Below are 25,820 nucleotides of genomic sequence, written 5' to 3'. Positions count from 1 at the left end.
TTAATTCACATTTACATATAATCATATAAATAATTGTATACCATTTTCATAATGTTCAAAATTATAGTTTTCCTATTTCTTATATGGTACATAAACCATTTGGTCATGGATTTTACTATCTAGTTTCCAGGTCAAAAGAAAAGTAGTTTTTATTTAACTTCAGCGGGATTCGTGTAACCAACTGAAAAACCCCTGCAAACACTTTTAATATTTTCACTAGATTATCCACAAACTTCAAAGCCTAACGCCCTAGCTAAACCTTTACGTTTCGTGTTTATTAACTAGTAAACATAACACGTTAAGTTTTACTGTGAATTTTTAAAAATATACTAAAAGAGATTTGGGAAATTGAAAAATTTCTCTATTTTTAAAATATTAAATAATAAAGTTAATTTTTTTTTCGAGTATACGAAAACACAATAATATGGTGTTATATTCGAAGTAGTTTTGTATGATACTTAAATTTTTGCTATAATATTAAATCCAATATGAATATTGATTTCTCAAAGATTTCAGACAATATAAATAGATTATATTTAATATGATTTAAGATGTTAGATAATCTATAGTAATAAACACAACATAAATAATATATTACAACATGAAATTTAGCAAAGATTTATTAAAAAAAAAAAAAACAAAAACCAAACAGTAAGTATCTAAAAAATTATTGCTCTTAAAATATTATCTAATGACGATCAACTGAAAACGAGAGGGTATATTGCAAAGAAAGGATACTAAATAATGTCCAAAAAGTTGATTTTTATTCAATTTTTTTTTAAATTTCTGCATATATATTTGGCATAATAACACATTTAAAGTAGATGTTCGTTATGCAATCAACTTTTTTCAAAATCCCTTAAAAGGTTCAAGAGCTGAAGTTCAGGTAAAATCAGGTATGAATGGAAGAAAACTAATGAATATATTTGTTTAAAACTATTACGAATTTAACGTTTTAATACTTGTAAGTCGCTTATTGTGTATAATTTTGTTTAAACAAAAACAGATATTATTACATTTAATATTGGTTAAATTATGCACGTGCGTTGTAAATTTATAAAATAATTATGGTAATACATTCCTGGTATACATAGACATGCGCAAACTCCAAAACTAGGTAGTGCTGATATCATATCATTATTGACCCTCTATATTCTAACTATTAGACTTTTTTTAAACTTATGTGATTTTAATATACATATAAAATAAAAATATGAGTTGCACACAACAACTTATCGTTTCCGAGAAAGTATTTGTAGCAGTTTAAAATTAAAGTTAAAATACAATCAACAAGGAAAAAGTAGTATGTAATGTTATAAATAATAGATAATTACAATTAAAATATTGAACAATTGGTTTCTCATTACGATATTATATTTAACGTATGATAAAATTTAATATAATATAATACTATTCATTATACGCACCTCTATACGTTAAACTGTATACAGACATTCAACAGTAGAGTGCACTCAGTGAATTATCATAATTTTTCAAATTTGCTTTAAAAATTTAAACAAAAATTGATTTTAGTAATCGAAGTAAATTTATTGCAATTTTATTCAAACGTGGGACACTTCGGCCCATGAAATATCACAGGGCGTGCTTGGGCACAACCTATATGTTTTGTGCGCATGCCTATGCTGATATAGTTATAGGTATATTAGTATACATTATTTTACAGTTGTAATGAATACAATTTACTAATACATAACTTTTTAGACTATAATTTTAATATCTAATTCAAGCAAGATAGCTACGATAATTTTTACTAATGATTAACACGATTAAAATGTATTTATTTTAAATTATTGCAACGCATTATCAAATCTTGTACCTACAATTATTATATAATATACATATAGTAATATGGAAGCTATTTAATCAAACCTTGTTGGCTTATTAAATTACAAAATTCTACATATACTTACGTGTTAAGTTTTTACGATAAAGGAAGTTGATACCTTGCAACTATTTAATTTAAATGTTCATATCTATTTAATTTAAAGTCTTAAATATTCTCTATTAGAAAGCATTTTGTATTGTAGACGTGTCCTAGTTTACAAAAAAAGAAAAAAAAGAATGATTTAATTTGTGAGAAGACTGGATATTGCAAGTACCTACCAGAAATAATTGAGTTTCCTCAGACACTCATTCTCAATTGAGTTCCATAACTTCAATATAAGTGAAATGCAAATGAATAATATGCGAATATGCGCTGTGTTAAGTATACAAATTACTTTCACTTAATGAAACAATTTTATAAAATATTTCAAGTAAATTTAATTATAAAAATAGGATGCTTTTTTTTATTATTTTATACCTTATAATTTTGTGTGATTTCGAGGTTTGTAGAAAAAGAAACTTAGCATCTGTTTCACAAAGGACAGAATAAAGTTCAATGTAATACGTTTGATTTACGATCTTTTAATGGAAAACACAAAAAGAGTAAGTTTTTCTATAGCTAGCGAAGACATCTGGTCTAAAGATGTATAAGAATATATAATATATTATTTTAAAAATAAGAAACTGGTTTATAAAATACCGAATAAATTAAATTAAAAGTTTAGTTTTAAATTGTTTTAGACAAATTATTACGGAATCTATCGGGAATTATATGCAAAATACATTATAGAAAAAAAAAAAATAATAGGTATTTTTTTCTTTAATAGACAAGTGATAAAATTCGATTATTTACAATTGTAAATATATGTAGGATGTAATTTACAAGGAGAATTATAAAAGACATAAATCAAGCAGTCCACGTGTTCTAAAAAATTTTGAGTAAAAAATTTCTATGTTATTGCCATTTTAGTAGAGTGCATTTACCATTTGAAGTTTATTTTTCATACAACCCGAAGTACTAGTAATAAATTTCTCTTACGAATATACTTAAATATAGTATAGGGGACAACGAATAGAAAATATAATATCATATAGCGCATTGGAGCATATATTATTGTAACGTATCAATTAGGCGTAATTGTTATTTATTATTCAAATAACTTTACATCTAACATTTATGTAAAAATTGTATTCAACTTAATTTTTTCGGAATAATAAAAAGTATATTTGAGTGAGTCAAAACATATTTTTCTTTATTACTAGTTTTTATATACAATTTATATAATATTTTGTTATGTAAATAGACGTAAGCTGTTTTTATCCATTAATGCTATTTATATATATATATATATATATATATATATAAAAAGAATCAGGCAAATATATATTTTTATTGTGATTAAAAGAATAATTTTAAAGTTTTATTTAAGGTTATAAATTATGTCATAAGTTGATCTATTATTTAGTTATTTTATTCGAATTATAGCAAAAATATTTTTAATTTTTTTTCATTATTTAAATCATTAACTTTATGATTATTATTTATTATGCAATAATTATAAATAAAAATATATTTCACATGAATTAGCAAAATAGTTATGTTGCATTGTATAAAGGTTATTCAAATCAGATGTAAGTTAAAATTAAGCAATACAATAAAAAAGTGTTTGTATTAAAACAGTTTGTATTGAATATTAGTAATAAACCTATTTAATTACATTAAATCGAATACAATTAAAATTATATAAATTATTTTTTATAGTTCTAATTATATAAATAATTTTTATTATTATCACACATATTCAGTTATTATTATTATAATTAAATAAACATTTAAATAAAATTAAGGAATTGCAGCCTTTTCCCAAGTTCCAACTAATTACCGTGACCATTACCGAGTAATTTCCATAATATATTTATTTTTTTAGATGTTACCAAACAAATATATATATATAGGATAAAAAATGAAAAGTATTCTATTCTTATAAATTTAATACAAAAATCTACACTATGTAGGTACTTACTAATTATTTATTTTTGTTTATAAGAATATACTCTTGTATACGGTCCTCTCTCATTTCAGCGCAAATATACATTTTATTTTTAATTTAAAAATAAATAGAATTTCGATGTGGAAGATATTTATATTTTTTCTTAATAATTCAATATGAAACTAGATTAACTACCATGGATTTCCTTTATACTATGTAAGATTAATACACAACACTTTATTTATTTTTATTAGTGTTTTTGGTATTTTTTATTTTTAAAATGCATTTAAAAAAACATTATTTACAATAATACTATTTTGTTTTATTGAATACATCATATCTACCTATTTGTAGTATTTGAAATGTAAATATTTACTTTTATAGGATACCATGTCTACGGAAATGGTTCAAAATAGTTTTACCTTGAAATGTTTAATTTATCGATATGGTACAATTGATACAGATAAGAAAATACATGCTGTAGACATTTAGTAGGTATACCTTTTAAAAGTATTTTGTTGTTTAGTCGTTATATTCTATTGCTAACAATTTTTAGTTTATGAAATATAATTTGACATTATTATTTATTTTGTTTGTTGGAAAAATGCTAAAAGTAAAATGTTTTTATTCCCTATGGGTACTTGATTTAGTTAAGGAATTCGGGAATAAACATGTACATCGTAAGTGTTTATCTTTTAAGAATTTTCAGTGTATTATCGCTGTTTTAATTTTATACGGTACTTCAACAACCGAACTTGACTAATAAATATTTAATATTGTTATTATTTATATGATATCATTATATCATGAAATAAAATCAAATCTAAAAATTGTATTATCATAAAATTGTAATTGATAATAGTAAGTTTTAATTTAAAACAATAAAAATGTATATTTTAATATGTAGTGAGCTTAAAGCTGTCATTATTTTTTTTTTTTATGATCATAGTAATTTATTATTTTTTAACACAAAGTTCCTTATATTTTTTTAAAAATGTGTTATATGTAACTAAAATCCAACTTCATATAAAACTTTTCAAGTATTTGCATTAAAAAAAGTGTTAACGGAAGTATGTATCAAAAAAAGCACTTCAATGTTGATTACTAGAAACAAAAGATTTCTTGCTTGACTTGATCACTCTGCAGACTCTAAAATGCATTACAAACAAAAAATTGTATCGCAATATACATGATAAAATGGAACTACAAACATTTGTTAAGTATACGTAAAATCATTTTTCCAATACATTGTATTGTATTGTGCATATGGTATTATAGCTAAAATATCTAAAATGTCTAAAAATGTTTTACTGTTGTTAACACTCTATTATACAGGTCGGTAAAGGGAGTTTAAATAATTTTAACATAGTATTGGCGAATATTTAAGTATTTATTTAAAAAAAAATACTTTTAAGTTTAAATACAATAAAACAATTAATAGTATTGTGATAGCTAAGAGTTGATACTAGTTTTGTGATACTGCGACTGACAAAACCCTGTCGGTCTGGGAACCAGCTACCTTAGTAGAAACTATAGAGAGTGCTTATCCCTACTATGATTAATATAAATAACTATATTATATGGTCGGTGGATATATTCCCAGGCTATTTCTAATACTATATATATTGATGGTACGTGGACGCATGTACCGGATATCCCTTCATGGTCATTCTACGCGTTGTCGCGAATCTAATGAAAAACTATACTATTCTAGATCGTGTTGAACGACAGTGTTAAAAATATAAAATAATATAATTATTATTTGCGCCTACTCTTAAGTAAAGGATATTTTATTGGCTTATAGTCCTTTTTATGTTATTATTAATGCGTTTGCTTACTAAATGGATGTTATACATATAAATCATGTAATACTTGTATACGTTATTAACGCTAGTGCAGATGAGGACCATATTTGTATATTAAACTTAGTAGTTACAAATAAAAAATAACTGTTGGAGAAAAATGTATGATAAATACTTAAGTACTATAGTCAATAAAATTTAATTGTGAACACATTGTTTTAAATTTTTATTACAACAAATTAAAAATAATTATTAGTCATGTAAAATATTCAAATCTATAAATATGGATAAAAATTTGATTCAAATCTGGATTTGAATATCAAGATATTCGAATAATTCTTGTAATCAGATTTCATGCTCACTATTAATCATAATTCGCTATAATAATAAGTTGAATAGAAATAAATTAACACAAAAATTACGCAATTATAAACACATTTAAAACGAAGCATTAAATATAAATACATATTATTCTATGAAAAAAAAAAAACAGCTATATATTATACCTCTACTATGGAGTCTGTCAGGTATTAAATCTTAATAATCGTCCCAAATATACAAATCACAGCCATTAAACCAAAATCATAATTTAAGAAATATAGATACGCCGTCTTCGGTCGACATTACTCTTAATGCTCAACAGCTCTCTAAGCTCCTTTATCCCACATTTTCCGGATACACGGCTTACATAAAATGAATTGTCTTCAACATATTTTATTGCCAGAGAATCGCAATTGTGTATATACAACGCGAGAATATTAAAATTCGAAAATACCTTATAATAGTAGACCACCAGTCACGACGCATATAGTCAGTGTAATAAATATTATAATACTATACGTATTTCCTTAAACAACTGTACCCTGACGATAGACAGATATCCAATCACCCTAACGCAATACTATTGTTTAACGTATTGTTCTAAAATATCAAACACTCATCTCGTTTCTTTTATTATAAACATTTTAGTTTGTGTGGAGAACGATGACAATTTTGCGGTTAACAATGATAGTATGATCTTCCTATGTTATGCATCTACACGATGGATACTTAATAACGCAAGTGAGTTTTAATTTATTTACACGTATTAAATATATAAAATTATGACTGTAGGTTAGCAAATATCAGACGAGCGTAATACAATCTGAAAAGTTTATTCGAATAAAGTGATGAATGTATTGATTTTATTATGATCCTTTTTTTTTTTTATTATTATTATTGTAGATGAGTACACGATAAATTATTATTGATAAAATGCTTCGAAGTTTCAAAAATGGGTGTGGTTTTGGATATAAAATTAGATTTATTTTGTTCTTCAAACAGGATAAATTCAAAAATTCCCAGTACTTATTTTTACAATTGGGAAAAACAAACAAAAAAAAAAAAGGAAAACAGGAATTTTTATGTAAATTCAATTTTTAACAAAATCGATTTTATTTTTTTCGATGTAATTTGAAAAACAAATAACCGGAGATACTTGAAATTTATATCAAATATTTATATTATTGTTTTCTATTTAAAATAATATATTTCAACTATTTTTGAGGTATTTATAGGCATAACAATTTTTCAATTTTTTTTTAGTTTGCTTTAATTATTTATTGGGTAGAAATGCTTGAAAAATTAATGCAAAGCGCTTTTGTAAATTGTTATTAATTTCTCAATTAAAATTTATCAAAAATCTATTCTCATAATATTTTTTATAAGTGTTCAAAGTTAGAATTTAAATAAAATTTATTTGTATGCAATAATGTTTTGGTTTATTTTAAAATATTATCTATTTTTAGATACTATGAATCTATTTTTATTGTTTAACGGCGTTCATAAAAATTTTGAATTAAAGTTATGTAAGTTGATATAATCGGGCATAGATATTTAAATAATTAAACACTAATAACACAATAAATGCAATATTTACGGAAAAATATATTAACCTACTATGATATTAAATATAAAATAAATGACTTAATAGCTATATGAAAAAAAAAACACATCATTTGATGATATAGGTTGATAGACAATATCGACTCAAAATCGTTTTTCGTATACAATGATATATCATTGAATTTAAATTTAACACATCTATAATAGTGACCCACTTAACACCTAATGTGTAGCAGATTGGTATCCACTTATTTATTTTTTTCATGTTTATATAATGATTATTTTATAATATATTATGTATATGACAATTACGTATAATATGCAAAATTACGGATTGCTATATTTTTTCAAACACGTTGACAAATCATCAACAGGAAAATCAGCTTTTTAGTTCGTTTGTAAAACATAATTATTTATTATTATAAAAATGCCATCATTCAATCACTTTAAATACCGTTCTTGTTGGAAAATCCTGTAGTCATTTGTCACTGAGGGGTTCTTCGTCATTGGGATAAGCATCGTTATATTATACCTCCATAAGTCTGCGTAGATATTCGTCCGTTTATCATCCGTACATTCAGTATGGCTTTTACAGTTATTTAATACTTTAACAGATAATATTTTATTGAGCCTTCATACTGACCGTGAATGGAAATCTATTTGTAAAAAGATTTTTTAACATTTGTTTTGTATTATAAATAAATAAGACTATTTGACATACAATATACATCTTACAATATCTCATAGAATATTAGCTGTATAAATAAATTCAAGGTTTAAATTGAAATAGTAGGTAGGTACATTTTATAATGTAATATTCGTTACACATTATATACATACATACTATACTATTAACAACAATGCTTGATCAATATAAAAAATACACACTAAAAACTATTTAATACGTCAAAATTATTACTTAATATATTAAAATAACACACGGAGTCAGTTCGACACTAATCATCAACACTGCCGAACTCAGCAATACACTTCCAAGACAGTAATGTATTATTTTAAATATAATAATTTCTGTAAATTTATAAACCAGACGTGTCTTATTATTGATAGAATTCTTATATACAGTGCTCTAATCTCCAAATACGGACAACTTATTTATAATTAATAAAAAATCTTCTATGGGTAATTAATATTTTAATAAGATTCTTCCATTCACGTTACAATTAAATCATAGTAACATATTTTATAAAGAGAAATTATTTATGTTTTATTTGATGACTTAATATTATGCCCATAATAATCATGATAATGAATAACTCAATTGCATTCAATTTGAGATGTAAATTTTTTACATTAAAAAAAGAATAAGTTTCTATCACAATATAGTTATTTATTTTAATTACAAGTATATTCACTTTCAGTAGATATTTTTAGGGATTATTATTAGGTGAAATTAAAAAAAATATGTCCACGATAAACGCCATAATCGAAATCAATATGAAGATATGAGCTCAAAAAAAGACTTTTTGACTATTAAAAAAACAAAAACTTATTTACTTATAACAATACTATTCAAACTCAGAAAACTTAAATAAGTAAAAATTATTTATGAGTTAAATTTAACCTTTTTAATTAAAATAATAGAATAAATCGTTAAATACATTCAATGTACGTCATATTACATAAGTATAGAAAACAACGGTGTAAAATAAAAGTAAGAATTAAAATTATATTATTTTTTCAAACTTTTTTTAAGAATTTCTTTTTAACTTTAAAATTAAAAAATTAAAATATTCAGATAATAGTTATGTACTCGTGGAGGAGTATTATCAATACAATAAATTGTTTTCTTGCATTGCATTATTTTATGAAAACTTAAAGTGAACAGTTTCACGAATTTTTCCACCGAAAAAAATCTCGATAATTATTTTAACTTCTAAGTTCATACTATCAAATGGAATGAAAAACAAATAAATAACAAAATTAAACAAAGTTACATAGGAAATTATTATTTATCATTAAATAAAATTATATAATAATTTCAAACATGGTAATCGGGTTGCCACCCTCTAATTAAATATATCATGAACAAAACGACAATATTTTTTCTTTAGATGACATTTATGCCATCCATAATGTTAGTTAAAATATTTAATGCTTACTCCAATAGTTGGATAATGTCGTTAAATTCATTATCCTGTAACGTACTAGAATAATAATCGTTTATCAATATATCTGTTAGTTTTTTTTTTTATATATCTTAAACATTACTCGATAACATATTATTGTTAGTACTTGCAACTTTCTCATTATTTATTTGGTTATAACTTATAAAATCGAATTTGAATGTCTGTAAAATAGATTTCTACCCATTATGCAGGTTTCTTTTATTGCGTATTCTTTATATCCCGTATATGGCCGTGAGTTATGACTTACGACCTAGTTTTCTTTTAGTCATAAATACATCATTGAAGTGTTTAAGTCCGTAGGTTTAACATTTTTTTATTCTCTCGTTAATACCTGAATGCATTAAAGCATAAGCAGTCCAATCATTTTTTTGCATTATTTTTAATACAACTAGATAATATCTTTATGAGAACAGTAATAAACAAAATCTCTTTATTCAAATTTTTATATCATTAAATCTTTCCGTTACTCTGATTCAGTAACTTGTAGAATATTTTTATGATTTTTGAAAATGTATGAGCTTATATTGATTCGTTTAAGTTATAGTTTTATATTATAAAGGGTTGTAAATGGAAAGGACATAAATCATGTTGTCATTTGGGTATGTGACTAATAAAACGATTAAAAATTAGAAAGTTTTGCGGTCATTATATTGTTGGATTTGAAGTAAACTATACAAATAATATAATCGTGTTAATGATAATTTTGATAAATCTATCTATGGTAAGATTCAGTGTAGTGTAAAAAATATAAAAGAACATAAATAGCATACAATGTCAGATGAATAATCTAATGATAATTGATATACTATTATACTAATATAAACGACAAACTATTAATTCAATATATAAACCTAAATTTTAGATTTTATCAATATTTAAAAGTTTAAAAAGTAAGACAATCATGCCTGATGAAATAATAACGTACCTTTCTTCGATTTTAAATTATATAGTTTATTTTATTTAATGAAGACTATATTTTTTAGTGTCAGCAAAAGTAAAATGCCATTTTTCGATTTTTTTTTTTTAACATTATAATATATTTAAAAAGTTTATTGAAAGTTTTGTTATGTATCAAAATATTTGAAACAAACAAATCGAATGTTTCTTTACTACCTATCATAAATTCATAAAGCATTATAGTGTTTTTATTTATAACATTAGATAGGCTGAATATTTAATGATTATTTATGATAGCTGTAATATTTATTTAGGCAAAAAAGTATAATTTCCTTCCATACATTCGTGTGTTGTGTATTTTATATCAGAACACAGTTATTCAGCTATTATTATTTTTTTTTAATGTTCAGTTGGACTTAAGCATTTAACGAACTATTGTTTATGTTTCATTGTTTTACTATGTGTACTTGAGTACACCTATGTTAGATTTTTTTTGTTACATCATTACAACGGTAAACATTAAAAGAAAAAGAAAATAAGAGCACCAAAAAATATTTATTAAAATTTATATAAATATATTTATTTTTAAAAATTTGAAAAATATATTTATTTTTAAAAATTTGAAAAATATATTATTTAGATTTTGCTAAATGTGTTATAACTTATAACTTATAATTCAATATTACTATGTCATGTTAAAATTTTTCATTATTACAACAATATTTTTTACAGTTTATAATAAATAATTTATATTCCATGCTATGAAGACTTTGCACTAGCCTTTGGGATTAACTATCCTTGAAGTCTGTCTATATATATATATATAAATAACTTATGTAACAAATTATAATAATTTGCTTAATAACACAACATACACACACACACACTACATTTCATATTTTTTAGCAATATACAATTCAGTAGAAGAGCACCCAAATAAATTAGTTATATGATTTTTTAAAATACATTTTTTTCTTGTCACACGGGTTAATGTTTTTGTTTTTGAAGTTTGTAATTTATTTATTCGTTGGATGATTCTTAAAAAAAAAAATTACATCCTTGTAGCATCAGAAAATTAATTGAGTATAACTTTAAAATTTTCAAATTATTATTAATAATATAAAATATTATATTTATATTCTAATGTTATACCTCAAAGCGCCAAAAATGTTTTCTAACCAACTTTTAAATCTATTATTACTTTTTATAACTATATTTACATATCCTAACTTTTTATTTATAAGTGCCGTAATTTTTCAATTATTATAATAATACATTATATAGCTTATTCAAGTGTAATTTATTCTTGAAAATAGATCAAATTTTGTACTACAAAGCTCAATAGATTAGGCAGTATATATTATTATTAAAAAAAACAATATCACTTAAATTATAGAAATTATAATTTAATTTTACAATTTTTACTATTGCGTGATACGTAACTGTGTAAGTAAAATGTTATAATTATTATGTAGTAACTAATAAAAATTAAAATAGAAGTTCTTATATTTTATTATATTTGCTTAAAAAATGTTAACATTTTTGTTATTTTTAATGACTAAGGCTTTTTATTGAATTTCAAGTATAAACATATATTACAGAAATTTACAGATGATTTTCGGTAAACTTGAATTTGTGTCGATTCTAATTTTAAAGATTATTAATTGTGTGACATAAAAAATAAGAAATATACATGTTTATTATTTTAAATTTGTTGGTATGGTATGCTGACGGAATCTTAGTATTTATAATTAATCCATGAAGTAAAATTTTTTGGTTTGAAAAATTATTTTACAATTTATTTTTATTTAAATTGTGATCAAAGATAAATAAAACAATACATTTATACAAAGTTTAATTATATCAAACAATCCTAAAATGCAAATATATATGTTTGTAATGCTTGTATTCACTATATAGGCTTATAACAATATTTGACGTATTAGAGTATAATTTAAATATTAAATTATGGTTTGGATAAACTTAGTCTGTATAGCGCGAGTGGTTTTACTTCAAGACACATACATTTTAGTAGTTTAACCATAGCGATAAACATGAAAATCATTTAATTATTGTTTAAATTATTAGAAGGTGTACCTATCAAAGGTTTAATCCTTTGGTAATTGTAACAAATTTGTATGAAGTGAATAAATTACCTAATCAAAGAATAGGTATGTATTAATTATAAATTATAAGTCATAAATATCTACATAATATAATGCAGTGTTTCTCAAACTGTGAGGCGCAAGCATTGAACAGGGAAAGCACGAGGTAAAAATTGATGTCGTAATTTTACAATATATATAGTACTATACTCAAATAAAATTTTTTATTTCATTCACCAAGGACGATGTGATTATATTTTTTTATTTTTAAGGATGCATGAACCAAAAATGTTTGGAAATCGTTATTTTAATAAATACTAAGTATTGCTATTATTTCAATAATTTTACTACAATATTGCCAATTAATTGAGGATTTTTGAAACTCTTTAAAATGTGAAACAGTAAATGATTTTAATAGCGCTAAAATGAACTCAAGCATTTACGAAAGAATAATTAAATTAAATTTTATTTTAAATATACTTTAAAATTTAACTTTCAACTGTAATAGGAATATAGGATCATAAATTTTTTTGTTAGGTTTTTAATTTAATTGGATTATACAAAAAAATAATTTTAACTTTAATGTTGTGGCAGGTTCATACTTATTATTATTTTACAGTAACAAGAAATCTAAATCTTAAATGTGACTTTGATCTTTTTAAAAAAGAAGTTAGTTTTTATTTTATAATTTATTTACAACAAAATATGCATTTGAGAGAAAACGTAAAATAATAATTTAAAATAGACACCCACCACTTAATAATTAATATTAGAGAATTTGTTTTTATTGCCTTTATTGTGCTTAATGTTCGGAGCTAAAAGGCATAAACCGTGTATCAAGGTTGCACATTGAATTTCAAATCTATTCAACATTTTAATTTAAACCTAAATTGTTTAAATAAAATAACATTTAAATGGTAGAAACTTTATAAATTCATTACACCCATAAGTTAATTGCATTAATGTTAATAAATAAAATTTTTAATTTAAATGTTGAACGTTACGTTATCAACGACGAATAATAAAACGTAAAATATAACACTACTTAAATTTGTTCATTATATTTTTAGCAGATTTTTTGTAGATTTTATGCACATTTCACTGCAGTTCTAGCATAAGTTATTAATAAATTGTTATGTCGAATATATTTACTCATACTTGTAATCACTCATGAAGCTACTCAATTGTTATATAATTTTAAACTCATAGATTATCATACTTCAAAAGCACATTTATCTTTCCTTAATTTTATGTCAATGTTAATAACTTTAATTTTAACGATAGTAATGGAAAATTAATTCAATACAATATTAATATAAGTACTTTTTTTTTTTTTTTATAAATCTGCTATTTTAATTTAAGCATATAATGCATAATGCATCATTACTCTTTCGTTTATTACGTAAAAAGATAGTTGTTAAATAAAAAACAATGATGACACGATTAAACGATAATTAATTTTGATAATTATTTACACTGTAAAGATAAATGTTATCGTCTTCAAATATATATTTGATGTTACATAAAGTCTGTAAATATTTATTTAATTTAAATCATACGAGGAGTGTTTTCATTCTTTTTACATACTTTTTAAAGTTATTTATTCGTATCATGTTTGATTAATTTGTATTTTTAATATGCTGTGGTTTAATAAATAAGCTATTTTTTTACTAAATTGCATTATAATAGCAAAACAACTATAAAAGTACATAAATATAAAATCTTAACAATGAATTTAAGTTAGCTACCTAATTTTGTACTATAAATTAATATAATTATTTATAAATTGGTACTTAGTCAATTTCTATGATTTTAAATGTATTGTAGTCACCATAAATTTAATGTTGATTTATAGAGAGAAAAAAACTAGGCAACTTTTTTTTTTCAGAGGTAATATTCAAAGGTATTCTTCAAGTTTAATTAAAATAACAATAACTATAAGATAATAATTTATTTTTATTAACATTATCTTAAAAACATTAAAATAATTTCCAATATTTGTTTGGAAGTGATTTATTTTTAATTTTAATATTTTATAAAACATTATTCGTATTATGTAAAACATATATACTTTCAATAAAGTTTGTATGGATCCTTTATTGAAATGTAGCTTATGTCGTATATGTATAATAAATGATTATATTTTTGGAAAGTTTGGTGGAAAATATCTGAGAAATTGATTTTATGGTGAACTCATAGAATTACATTGACTAAATATAATCACTTATAGAATAGACTTGTTAAATAGAGGAGAGTGGTTTTCGTACCTCAGCACTTTGCCATAGTATTACGTGGGCTGCTCAAAGTGACCTCTCTCCATGTGGTAACCCACGGGTAGGTTTCATACGGGTTGTGTTTATAATTTAAGGTAATTACTGGTTACCTTTTGCCTTATGTTAAGAGGATTTTAAATTGATTTACAAAGTGTCTATATAAAATAGCTATAAAAATTAATTACTAACGCTTTAAATGTTTAGAACTTATTTTATACATCTATCTAATATATATTTCTATAACTATAAGTACTAGGATTATAGTTTGTTTTAATATGATATTATAGGTTCATTATGGTTAGAACACTGAAATTTTTTTCTATCACACAACAATGTTTTGTTTTTTTCCCCTTGTTCATATGTGCATATTGTGCCTTGTCATTAAAAATAGGTCACTGAAATCGGGGTGTTCAATTTGAATTCAATGATATATAATTGTATGACAAAAACGATTTTGAGTGGAAGCGATCTGTCAGCTTAAACATCTAGTTATACGTATTTTACATTATATTATATTACATTACTATCAATGATATATATTTTTAATATTAACAGTACGTTGAACTATTTTTTTCCGAAAATAAATTGCATATAGATATTATATAATATATAAAAATTATTATTACAATATTACTAGTTGCAATTGACTTAGGTATAAGTTAATACTAATGATCCGTATAAGAGCAGGAATGGGATTGTTGTAAAATCAATCTAAATACTTAGAAAATGTAATTAAATATTAAACATAATTATAGTTATATAATATTTAATTAATTTGTTTCAATAAGACACGGAACAATTGACTTAGGTATAAGTTAATACTAATGATCCGTATAAGGGCAGGAATAGGATTGTTGTAAAATCAATCTAAATACTTAGCATATGTAATTAAATATTAAACATAATTATAGTTATATAATATTTAATTAATTTGTTACAATAAGACACGAAACACTACTAGTATTGACTTCTTAGTCATAGTTAAATAACTTTTTAAAATAATTATTTTATTTTTCATAAATAACACAAAAATTATAAAAGAAAGTTAAACATAAAATGCAACAAATTACTGTGTATAATGTTTACGTGTATCATAATCTGTCAGTATTGCAATAGAAATTTATAAATATTAGAAGAACACGATGTATTATTTCTATAAAATGTTTATTTTTAATACATGCAATTGCTCAAAATCCATTAAATTTACAATCATTACAAAATAATAAAGTTTTTATAAAATTATAATAGTAATAAAAATATTTAACATTTATTTTGTTCGTTGTAATGAATATTTAAAGCAATACAGATCGAAGTGAATGAAAAACACGTTAAATAAAACAACGTAGGTATTTCAAGCAAAAAGAATAATAACACTTTTAAATTTAAAAGTTGTGTACCTATATATAGTTTATATAATTCACGAAAGATTTACTGACAAAATGGGATGATGCCGTGCATAATCAATCACTGAAAACTTTAAAAACTAAGATAAGAACGTCTTTGTCATCAATAAAAGAAAACTGTTTTCTTAGTTGTAATCATCTTCTATATACGAAAGTCATTGAGGCTCTTCAACAAGAACAATGTGTCAGCAAAATGAAAATAAAAAAATACAATACTGTCAAATGAAAAATCAATCTAAAAGTTGTAAATAAAAAAGCTGGACAGGACACAAAACCAGGTGTTGGACAATGTGGTTCAAAATTGGTCACCTCAACATAGGATAGACTATTGTATTATATATTGGACATTTGAAAGAAATGATAAATCATTGTATTCGGTAAATGATTTTAAGTGGATCTCGGTTATATGTTACGTAGATAGGATACTGTTATAAATTATAATTTATAATATCAGATTACTTATAAGAATAACATAGTAATAATACAATTATTTATTTATTTATTTAATGATAATAAATTACTATACTGAATTTAGTACAGTTGATACAATTTAAGAACATATATAAGAGTTAAAGCTATTTAACCTACAGAATATAATATGATAAGTAAAAATGTTTAAATATTTAAAAGTTAGTAATAGTTTAATTTATTTAGAGATTTTAATACGAATTTTAATCTGGTTGGGATATTATTGAAAAAAAATCAATATTTTTAAAAAGAATTTTCTGTAGTTTAATAATTAATTAATTGGAGAAAAAAAGACAGTAATTTTCGCGGAAGGTATTTGTATAAAATGTTTGGGTTATATGAGTCTTAAGACAAGAAACATTTAAAAGTTTTTGACTTAGTCGTTTTTAGTTAATACATTTGAGAATTGAATAATTTGTAGAGCCAAATTTGTTTCTCTTTTCTAGTGACTCGATATTAAAATGTTCTACTATAGTTGCTCAAGAGTATAAGTGTATCAGTTTTGTTTGTTTTGTAAGTTAAGTAGTAAATGTTTTTAACAATATAATTATTTCCATTCAATAATTAAAAAACAAACATGAATTTGCTTATTTACTGTTAATTTATGAACTTAATATTTATAAATTTTACCTTTGCATTCAGGTGTTAAGCGCATTTAATTTGCATAAATAAAATTAGAATCAGATAGGTTTAAATTCGATTAATTTATTCGAATTTTTATATTTTTCTATGACTGATATTTAAAAAAAAATTTAAATTACAATTCGTTTCAGTAAGTTTAATCTTAAAAAAGTCATTATAGACTTTTCGATTATATTACTTAAAAAATTACAAGCAAACTCGTTAATATTAAATACCTAATAAGCAATTTGTACAACAGTTTTCGATTTTTAATAAAAATAAAGATGCAAAGTTTATTTTTTGTATATGTATAATATTTGATGCACTTGATAGAATTAACATTGTAATCTTAAAACTTAAGCAAAAATGTTATTTAAATCTAACATCTATTTTTTTTAATCATATTCTATAAAAATGACATAACTCAAAAATAGTTTAACATAAACGTATACTATATTCTGTGTATAAAAGGTGTACTGTTACATGGAAGGCGTGCCTCCAGTAGAAAATATTTATCATTTTTACGGAGTGGAAGAGAATTTGTAGGGTTAAAGTCGTTTAAGATATCTGATAATAGGCCAAAGAAAGAAGGTTTAAATATTAATACGATGGTTTCCGCTATTGTCTCAAGGCGTCGAAATTCGAAAAAGTTTCGCATGATTTATGGGTTATCCCCTGTCAACGAAGCCCTTTGTAATAAACAAGATGGAAGATCTAAGAAGACCAATGGTCATCCATATATGTTTTCGGATCAAGATTGATACATTTTTAGCCAATGATAGTGGTAAAAATTGCTTTTATTAAAAATAAAATATATAATTAAATCTTATGAATAATTAGGTGAAATTCAACAAAAACCACTTATTTGTAATTAAATTTAACTGAAGTTAACTCATTGTTATTAATAATTTATAATATAAATCTATCTAAATCATATCTTTTTAAATAACTTCAGATAGAAATAGCTAGACACTTAGTTTTGTTTTGATGTCTAGTAATATTTCTGATAAAATTGATTTAACTCTACTATATATTTACTAAAAATAAATAAATATTATGTATTTTTAGTTGATATTGAATAATTTGAATATAGATATTTTTACTTATATATCTATCTTATAAATTAATACATTTTAATATTTGGAGGTCTGTAGATACTGTAGATAAAAATTAAACGAATTTAATATAATGTAATGATCAAATTATAAGTAAATATATTACTCACAACATATTTTTTTCCTGATAACGAAAACATTATTTAATATTTATTTTTATGATACCTTTAATACCTAGTATATAAGATTTTTCAATACTTGGAAAATTCAGAATGGTTTTTAAAAAATTATATATTTTCAGTGTTTAGGTATCAAGTACATGTGGTAGATAACATTACGTTCAAATAATTTATGACTCTCTGTCACGTGATTTGCCTAATGGGGTTCATTGAATTTATCCCGATTTATTTTTAAAAAATGAGTATTTTAAGATCAAAAATTATAATAAATTTGTTTTAAAAGTGAAATTTATCATCCTGAAAATAGTTTAACAGTGTTTAAAAGAAAGCCATGATATTCAGAAAAAATATTTTTTGGACATTTAAAACAAAACTTAAATAAAAATACTGTAGTAGAAAATAAGTTAGTGTATTTACAAAAAAATTGTCTTAAAAAAGATGAAACAGTGAATACCATTTTGCTGTATATAGAGGTGCTATTATTTTAAAATATTTTGAAAATTATGCTATACATAGAAAATAATAATAGAAAATGATAATCTAAACACATTTAAAAATAAAAGTTATTGGATTTAAAAAAAAATAAAATAAATAAATCAATTTTATAAAAAATTGGATTTGCGTATAAATTTAGATTTTTCCTTAAATTTTTTTTTCGATTATTGAAAAATTACTGGGAATTTATTTCTTTAATATCCCAAATATATCTAATTCGTTATCAAAAAATATCCCTAAATTTTAAAATCAAAGTATTTTTATTGCTCTCGAAAGTGATGCTGATAAAAAACAAAACATACATCAATGTAAAATGAATACATTTATTGCTCCAAATAAATCTAAAACAAAGTCTCGAAAAAAAAAATTTAAAAGTAAAAGAAATCTTAATTTAATAATGTTTTAATATTTTAAATTTAATATAAAATAATATATTTCTCGTCTAAGATAATAACTATTTATATAAACGCTTATATACTTCGCTTGGAAGCGAAACGTGCTGTTTGAGTTTCATATTTTGTTAAAAACACGTAAAAGTAGACTTTAGTTAAGTACTTTGGTATTTATAATATGTAAATAAAGCTAACTGTTCTCAAATATATTGTATTTTATTTTAAATAATACCATTGAGTATGGATATTTCTATATAATATTATATTAAATATTTATACTCAATGATAATACTTATTTTGTGTTGATAAATAATAAATACTTAGTATATATTCAAAAAAGATCACCCAAGTGTTATACGAAACATTGAATGTTTTGAAGTAGAAGTTTGAACAAAGTGCAGTCTTCCATCATATTACCTCTACAGATAATTTAACGTTCAAACTTTTTTTTTTTTTTGGTTAATTAAATACGGAAGTTTAAAAGAAAAAACTTTCGGTGCCAAAAAAATGACAAAACTTTTTTCAAGAAACAAAATCAAGTACTCAGATATATTTATTTTGACTTAGGTACCTTATTTACAAATGGTATGATTTAACTCGTGGTTAAAAAAATTATATTACATCGGAAATAATAAAAAATATTTACTAAGAGTAAAAATATTAAATAATAAGTGCATTTTAATGTATGATTATAGATAATGTTATAAGGTATTTAAATAATTTATAAATGTGAAGTATCAAAAATAACTTTGAGAGTAATTAACTTTTAAAGACTGATAAAACTTATATTTTTCATGATTTATTTTCATTATATCTTAAGTTTTTATAAGTAAAGGAAAACTTCAAAATGTTTCCTCTTATAAACCACGTAAAATACTAATTATAAAACGGATCTGTTCTATTATTTATATTATAAAATTGATATTTTTTTTTTTAAAGAAATTACAAATTTTAGATAAATACATATTATATAAAACTTATAAAAAAAATAAAAATACTTTAATCTATTAAATTTAGTACAATTTAACCACCTAAAAAAATAACTATACAATAATATTAATGCATCTTAAATTGTTTACTGTTGTAGTAAATTAAAGATTTTTAAAAACGCACTTGACCTATTACATAATTATTATTTCATTATATGAAATACATAACTAACATATTATTATATACGTATAAAAAAATAAAAGACAGTTTTTAATTCATATTTATTCCAATTATTTATACATTCAATAAATATATAGTGATTCGTGATTGAAATAAATTGAATTTAAAAGCTATACCTTAAAAATTCCAAATATTTTATTTTTTTTTTTTAGTTGAAATTAAAAATAATTATTGTATAAAAAATATTTTTTTTGAAATACTACGCTTTTGTTTTTAAAGAATTGTAACGATAGCAGTTTTATTGAATAGAACTATAGTTTATTTTAATAGATATGTAGTAGGTATTCAAAACTTACCCATCTATTAATGGAACTTCTTCAAGAATTCGCCGGACCACTTCAAAAGTTTCTTCTCGGTGAGATGAAAAACTACCAGGCGCCTCGGACGAGCTCGGCAAAGCAATCCATATGAGTAACACGACAAAACCAATTATTACCAATACAATGCCAGCACACGGTCGAACTTGTATTTCATATACAGCTGTAAATAAAAATAATACACATACATGCACACATTATATATATAACTAAATAAAAGTTATAATAATACAGTTTGTTGTTTTGCCATAATAAATCTTTTACCATAACGCGATCAACATCTAAATCATTTTAGTTAAGAATTTGATATAAAATGCAGATAATAATTAAATAATAAAAAGTATCTATGACTTTTCGATTGGCTGAACAAAAATTTAATGGTAAATTTTTATAAGCTAGTCAATTTAATGAATTTCTTTTACTATTTTTACTTTAAAGTTAGTTAATATTGTAAAAAATTATACATAGATTTTTAAAACTTTAAAAATTAAAAGAGTTTATCATAACATTAACTTAAAGATGTTAAAATAAATACCTATGTAATGCCTATATAATAATTGGTAATTACACTCAGTCAGCTAAATTTGTTAACAATTTAAAAATATAGATATGCGTATTTCAATATTAATTTATTATTTTTCAAATACCATCTTAACAAAGCTTGAATTATTTTACTTATTAATTGTTAAAATTAACATTGAACTATGCAATCTTATATTAGAGTGCTGCTTTAAATTAAAGAAAGACAAGGTTTAATTCTTTGTAATAATTAGTACGACAAATGGTATAATATAAGCTTGAATAGTTCTTTGTCTATTTTTGGTGTGAACTTTGGTTAAATCTGATCTAATAGACACACTATTTTAAGTTATAGCATATTAACAGTAATTTAACAAAAAAACATTATTAATTGTTCTTTACCAAAGTGGCAGAGCCATTATATACTTAAAATATATAGTACAATACCAGTTTTTTAAGCAAGACTAAGTAGTATTCAACTTTGAATATTAAATATTATCACGATTAAAACGATTCAAATTTCAATTTGTTAAAAATATATGGTAGTTTAAACAATTATCTCACATTATATTTTCTTTTACAAGACGTAAACGCTGGTGTACAATGTATAAAAATATCCACAAATAGTTTCCAGGTCGTAGACCAAGGACCTTTTGATTTTGGTTCCATATTATAAGCACACACTCAATTATTGACCGTACTTCTACGTACAATTATATAAATAACTTTAGATCAAATGGATCTAAAACACATAAAGCATAATATATATAACTTCCTTAGTATTTTATTGAAGAAATAGTATCGGTTTATCAAGAAAATGCAACGAAAGGATATGAAAAATTATACATAGGTATTTCTTGCAATATATGTATACTCACATAATTACAACATAAAATTAAAAATATTATTTAATACCAATAAGTCCAAGCTAAAGAAAAATCCCTAATACAGAATATACAAACCAAAAATGAGCAACAAATATATAATAATTGTAACACGTTTTTTGTGGTCATTAAAAAATAAATACTGTATGATGATAGTTTGAAGCAAAACATGAGTCTAAAAATGAGTATTAATTTTAGATTCTTAATGAACTATAAATAAATCTCTTAATATGTAGCTACAGTATAAACGCTGTTACCTATTTACTATTATAAGAAAGTTTAAAGTTTAAACGTTGTTTAGGTATTGTTATTTAATTTAAGAATATTGTACAGTTCTATTCTTAAATTATTCAATGACATTCTAGTACGACTGACAGTGACAACTCTAGTTGGTATTGTAGAATATTGAAATAATCAATTCGCCGGGGAAATAAAGGGAATGTTGAATAAGAATAATAGTATAAAATCTACGATCTATAGTTTTAAAAATGTATTACTAAGTAGATACTACAGATTACAAGTAAAAAAAAAAAATAGCTGTTGTAAAATATTTTATAACTTAAATAGTCAAATCGATTGTATGTTATCTGTAAATTCTAGGCAATGAATGCGTACAATATTTTAAACAGTAGTTTTTTTAACACAATATAAATTAAGGGTGACAAACTTGCGGCTCGCGTCATGTTTATAAAATAAAAATTTACTTATTATGATTATAAACATTAATCATTTGTAACTCAATAATGATAATTTTTTTATTAGTTACATTATTATTATAATCTTAACTCAAAAACTTAGAAATATGTTGTTTTATAATCGTTTATATATAAATATAGCATAAATGTTATTACTCTATATAGATACAATATATTATACTAAAATAATCATTTTTAAGCTTTACTTTCAATTATTAATCAATTTATTAGAAAATAAAAACAAAATGATTTTAAGTTTTTGTTTAGGATTTAGTTGATTAATTTTGTTTTTATTATTTTTCTTCCTATTTTATTTTACATTATCTCTGTATTTCATACAGGATGATTTAGAACAAAATTTGCTATAAAATCAACAAATAATATCTTGGTTTTAAAGCTTTTACACCTTGTAACATATTATGAGTATAACCCTTTGAAATTAAAACGTGTTACTTAGCTCTTTTTTATTACTTTTAGAATTATATTTTTTTATTAAATCGTATAGGTAACTTACAAACAAAGAAAAAATGTTCATCAAGCTTTAATAGAAATATATAATTAATAAATAAAACTTCATCAAAATATTTAACGATTTGAAATAAATACAATTTAAAAAAAATGGATAGTTAATATTGGTAACATAATTTCAAAGACTTCTACAGATTTTTAATTTCATTTGTACTCAATTCTAGGTTAAATCAGTGCTTAAAATGTTTAAATAGTTTTATGTGACATCTTTATAGACTGTACATTGTACATAAATTATACAATATTAAATAAAACTCAAAATAAATAAATATTAAATTTTGATCGGTTTACCAGTATATTAAGTCGATATTAAATTTTTGATACACTCCTTCCAAAAAAAAGTTATGTATTATAAGACTATAAAAACAATTTAACTTTTTTCACAAACTAATATTTTCGAGCTACACTTTGAATATTAAATTAATCAGACTTCAGGATAAAAGGTCATACTCACAAAAAACAAACAAGTACCTAAATAAACATTATTTAACAAAAAATTATTTTTGATTTATAAATTAATTTTATAATCATTCAAATATTTTGATTAATGCTGACTATTGATCTCAATTATATAGGTTTTTGGATTTAAATATTTCCTTCGTATTTATATTGAAGCTAACAAGTATATAACTAGGAGTATGTTTGCTAAAATATATATTATATCAGATGAATAACCAAGTTTTAATCGAAATAAATACTCTAGGTCACGAATACAAAAATCAAATCCAATTTAAATTGTAATTAACAATAAAAAAATAACAAGTAAAAAAAAAAAAAAATTAAACTTATAAATTATTCAAAATTAGATACATATACAATACTTGGTATCTGATAATAATATTGATGGTGCACAAAGAACAAATTATTTTAATGTTAAAAAAAAATTAAACTTTGGTAAGTTTTAATATGTACAAAATGTTTTGATAACTCGATATAAATTAGGATTATCTACCTACCAATACAATTTACTAGGTAAGCATAGTTATATAAATATCAAATAATTTGTAATCACCTAACCATTTTTAATAACTTAAATATTAATATTTATTCCAAGTCTTATCTCCAAAAAATATTATTTGATCATTATATATTGTAATTTTAAGAGTAATATTGAATTTTCAATACATAACTATTATAGCGTAAGACACGTACGTGGCATAAAAACTTTTTCGTTTAGTAGAAAATACATTTATCTGCATATTATAATAAATGAGTTTTGTCTTTTGTGCTTATGAACTTCGAAATTCTTAATTTCGTGGCATACACTCAAGAATAACTTTGAATTGAGAATGGTAAGAAACTTATAATACCTACCTGTATTATTTGCATTGAATAACATAAAATACACGTGTTTAATTATTTAAAATGTAGACTTACTATCAGATTAGAAACTTAAAATATTTTAACATCAAAATTATCTTACTTCTTTGTCGGTCTCTATCTGACGCAACTGAACTTTCGGAAGATTCATACTCTCTGCTACTGTGAACCTGTCCGTTACATAATCCTTCTCTTCTGACGTTTCCGGAAGTTGATGGCCTGGACGTTTGATGTGCGTCAGGATATCCAGTCTATAAAACAACGTTAATAATAATGAATAAAAATGTAACGGTCTGATTATAAAATATTTAAAACACGTAGTATAAATAAACTTATATTACTATTATAAGTCTTTTAGGCTATGATATATATATACACACATGTTTATTTTATTTATAATGCATACATAATCATACACTAATAATAATAGACGTCTAAAAAGCATTACTTTGTGTACTTGAAATCAAATATTGAATGTATAAGCGTAGGTATTATATTTATTCGGATTATTCTTGCCAACAGTACACAACCTACGAATACATTGAAGGTAGAAAATAAATATTTAATAACATGTGGTCGGTCAATCTTTTGAAAACGTACACAGAATATAATATAGCTATGAGGTATATAAATATATATATGTACATGACAAAATCTTTGTGAATCTTGAAATTTGTTAGCATCAAAGGCATTAGTAAAAGGTATATTTTGAATAGAACAGCTGTTTGAATAGTATGACAGAACGTATATTTTAAGGAACATGATAAATGACCGTGTTTGTGTATAAATCTACGTGAAACTAATTACATCACATGTACCTACATTATATA

At 22.9% G+C, this 25,820-nt stretch overlaps 1 protein-coding gene across 1 annotated transcript in view; it reads right to left on the bottom strand.

Annotated features, from left to right (window-relative positions):
- The window catches only part of LOC112601046 (dipeptidase 1-like), a gene marked incomplete at its 5' end in the record, with an annotated part of 48,622 nt that extends 23,381 nt beyond the window's left edge, over window positions 1-25,241 (bottom strand). Inside the window, 2 exons of the mRNA XM_025348451.1 lie at window positions 21,024-21,207; window positions 25,094-25,241. Of these exons, the coding sequence (XP_025204236.1) occupies window positions 21,024-21,207; window positions 25,094-25,241 (332 nt within the window). The remainder of the gene's footprint in view (window positions 1-21,023; window positions 21,208-25,093) is intronic.
- Between the last annotated feature and the right edge of the window lie 579 nt (window positions 25,242-25,820).

The sequence above is a fragment of the Melanaphis sacchari genome, unplaced genomic scaffold, assembly GCF_002803265.2.
Source record: "Melanaphis sacchari strain LSU unplaced genomic scaffold, SCAv2.0 Contig74_pilon_pilon, whole genome shotgun sequence".
In the NCBI taxonomy this organism is placed as follows: Eukaryota; Metazoa; Arthropoda; class Insecta; order Hemiptera; family Aphididae; genus Melanaphis; species Melanaphis sacchari.
This window is presented reverse-complemented; position numbering and strand designations above follow the sequence as displayed.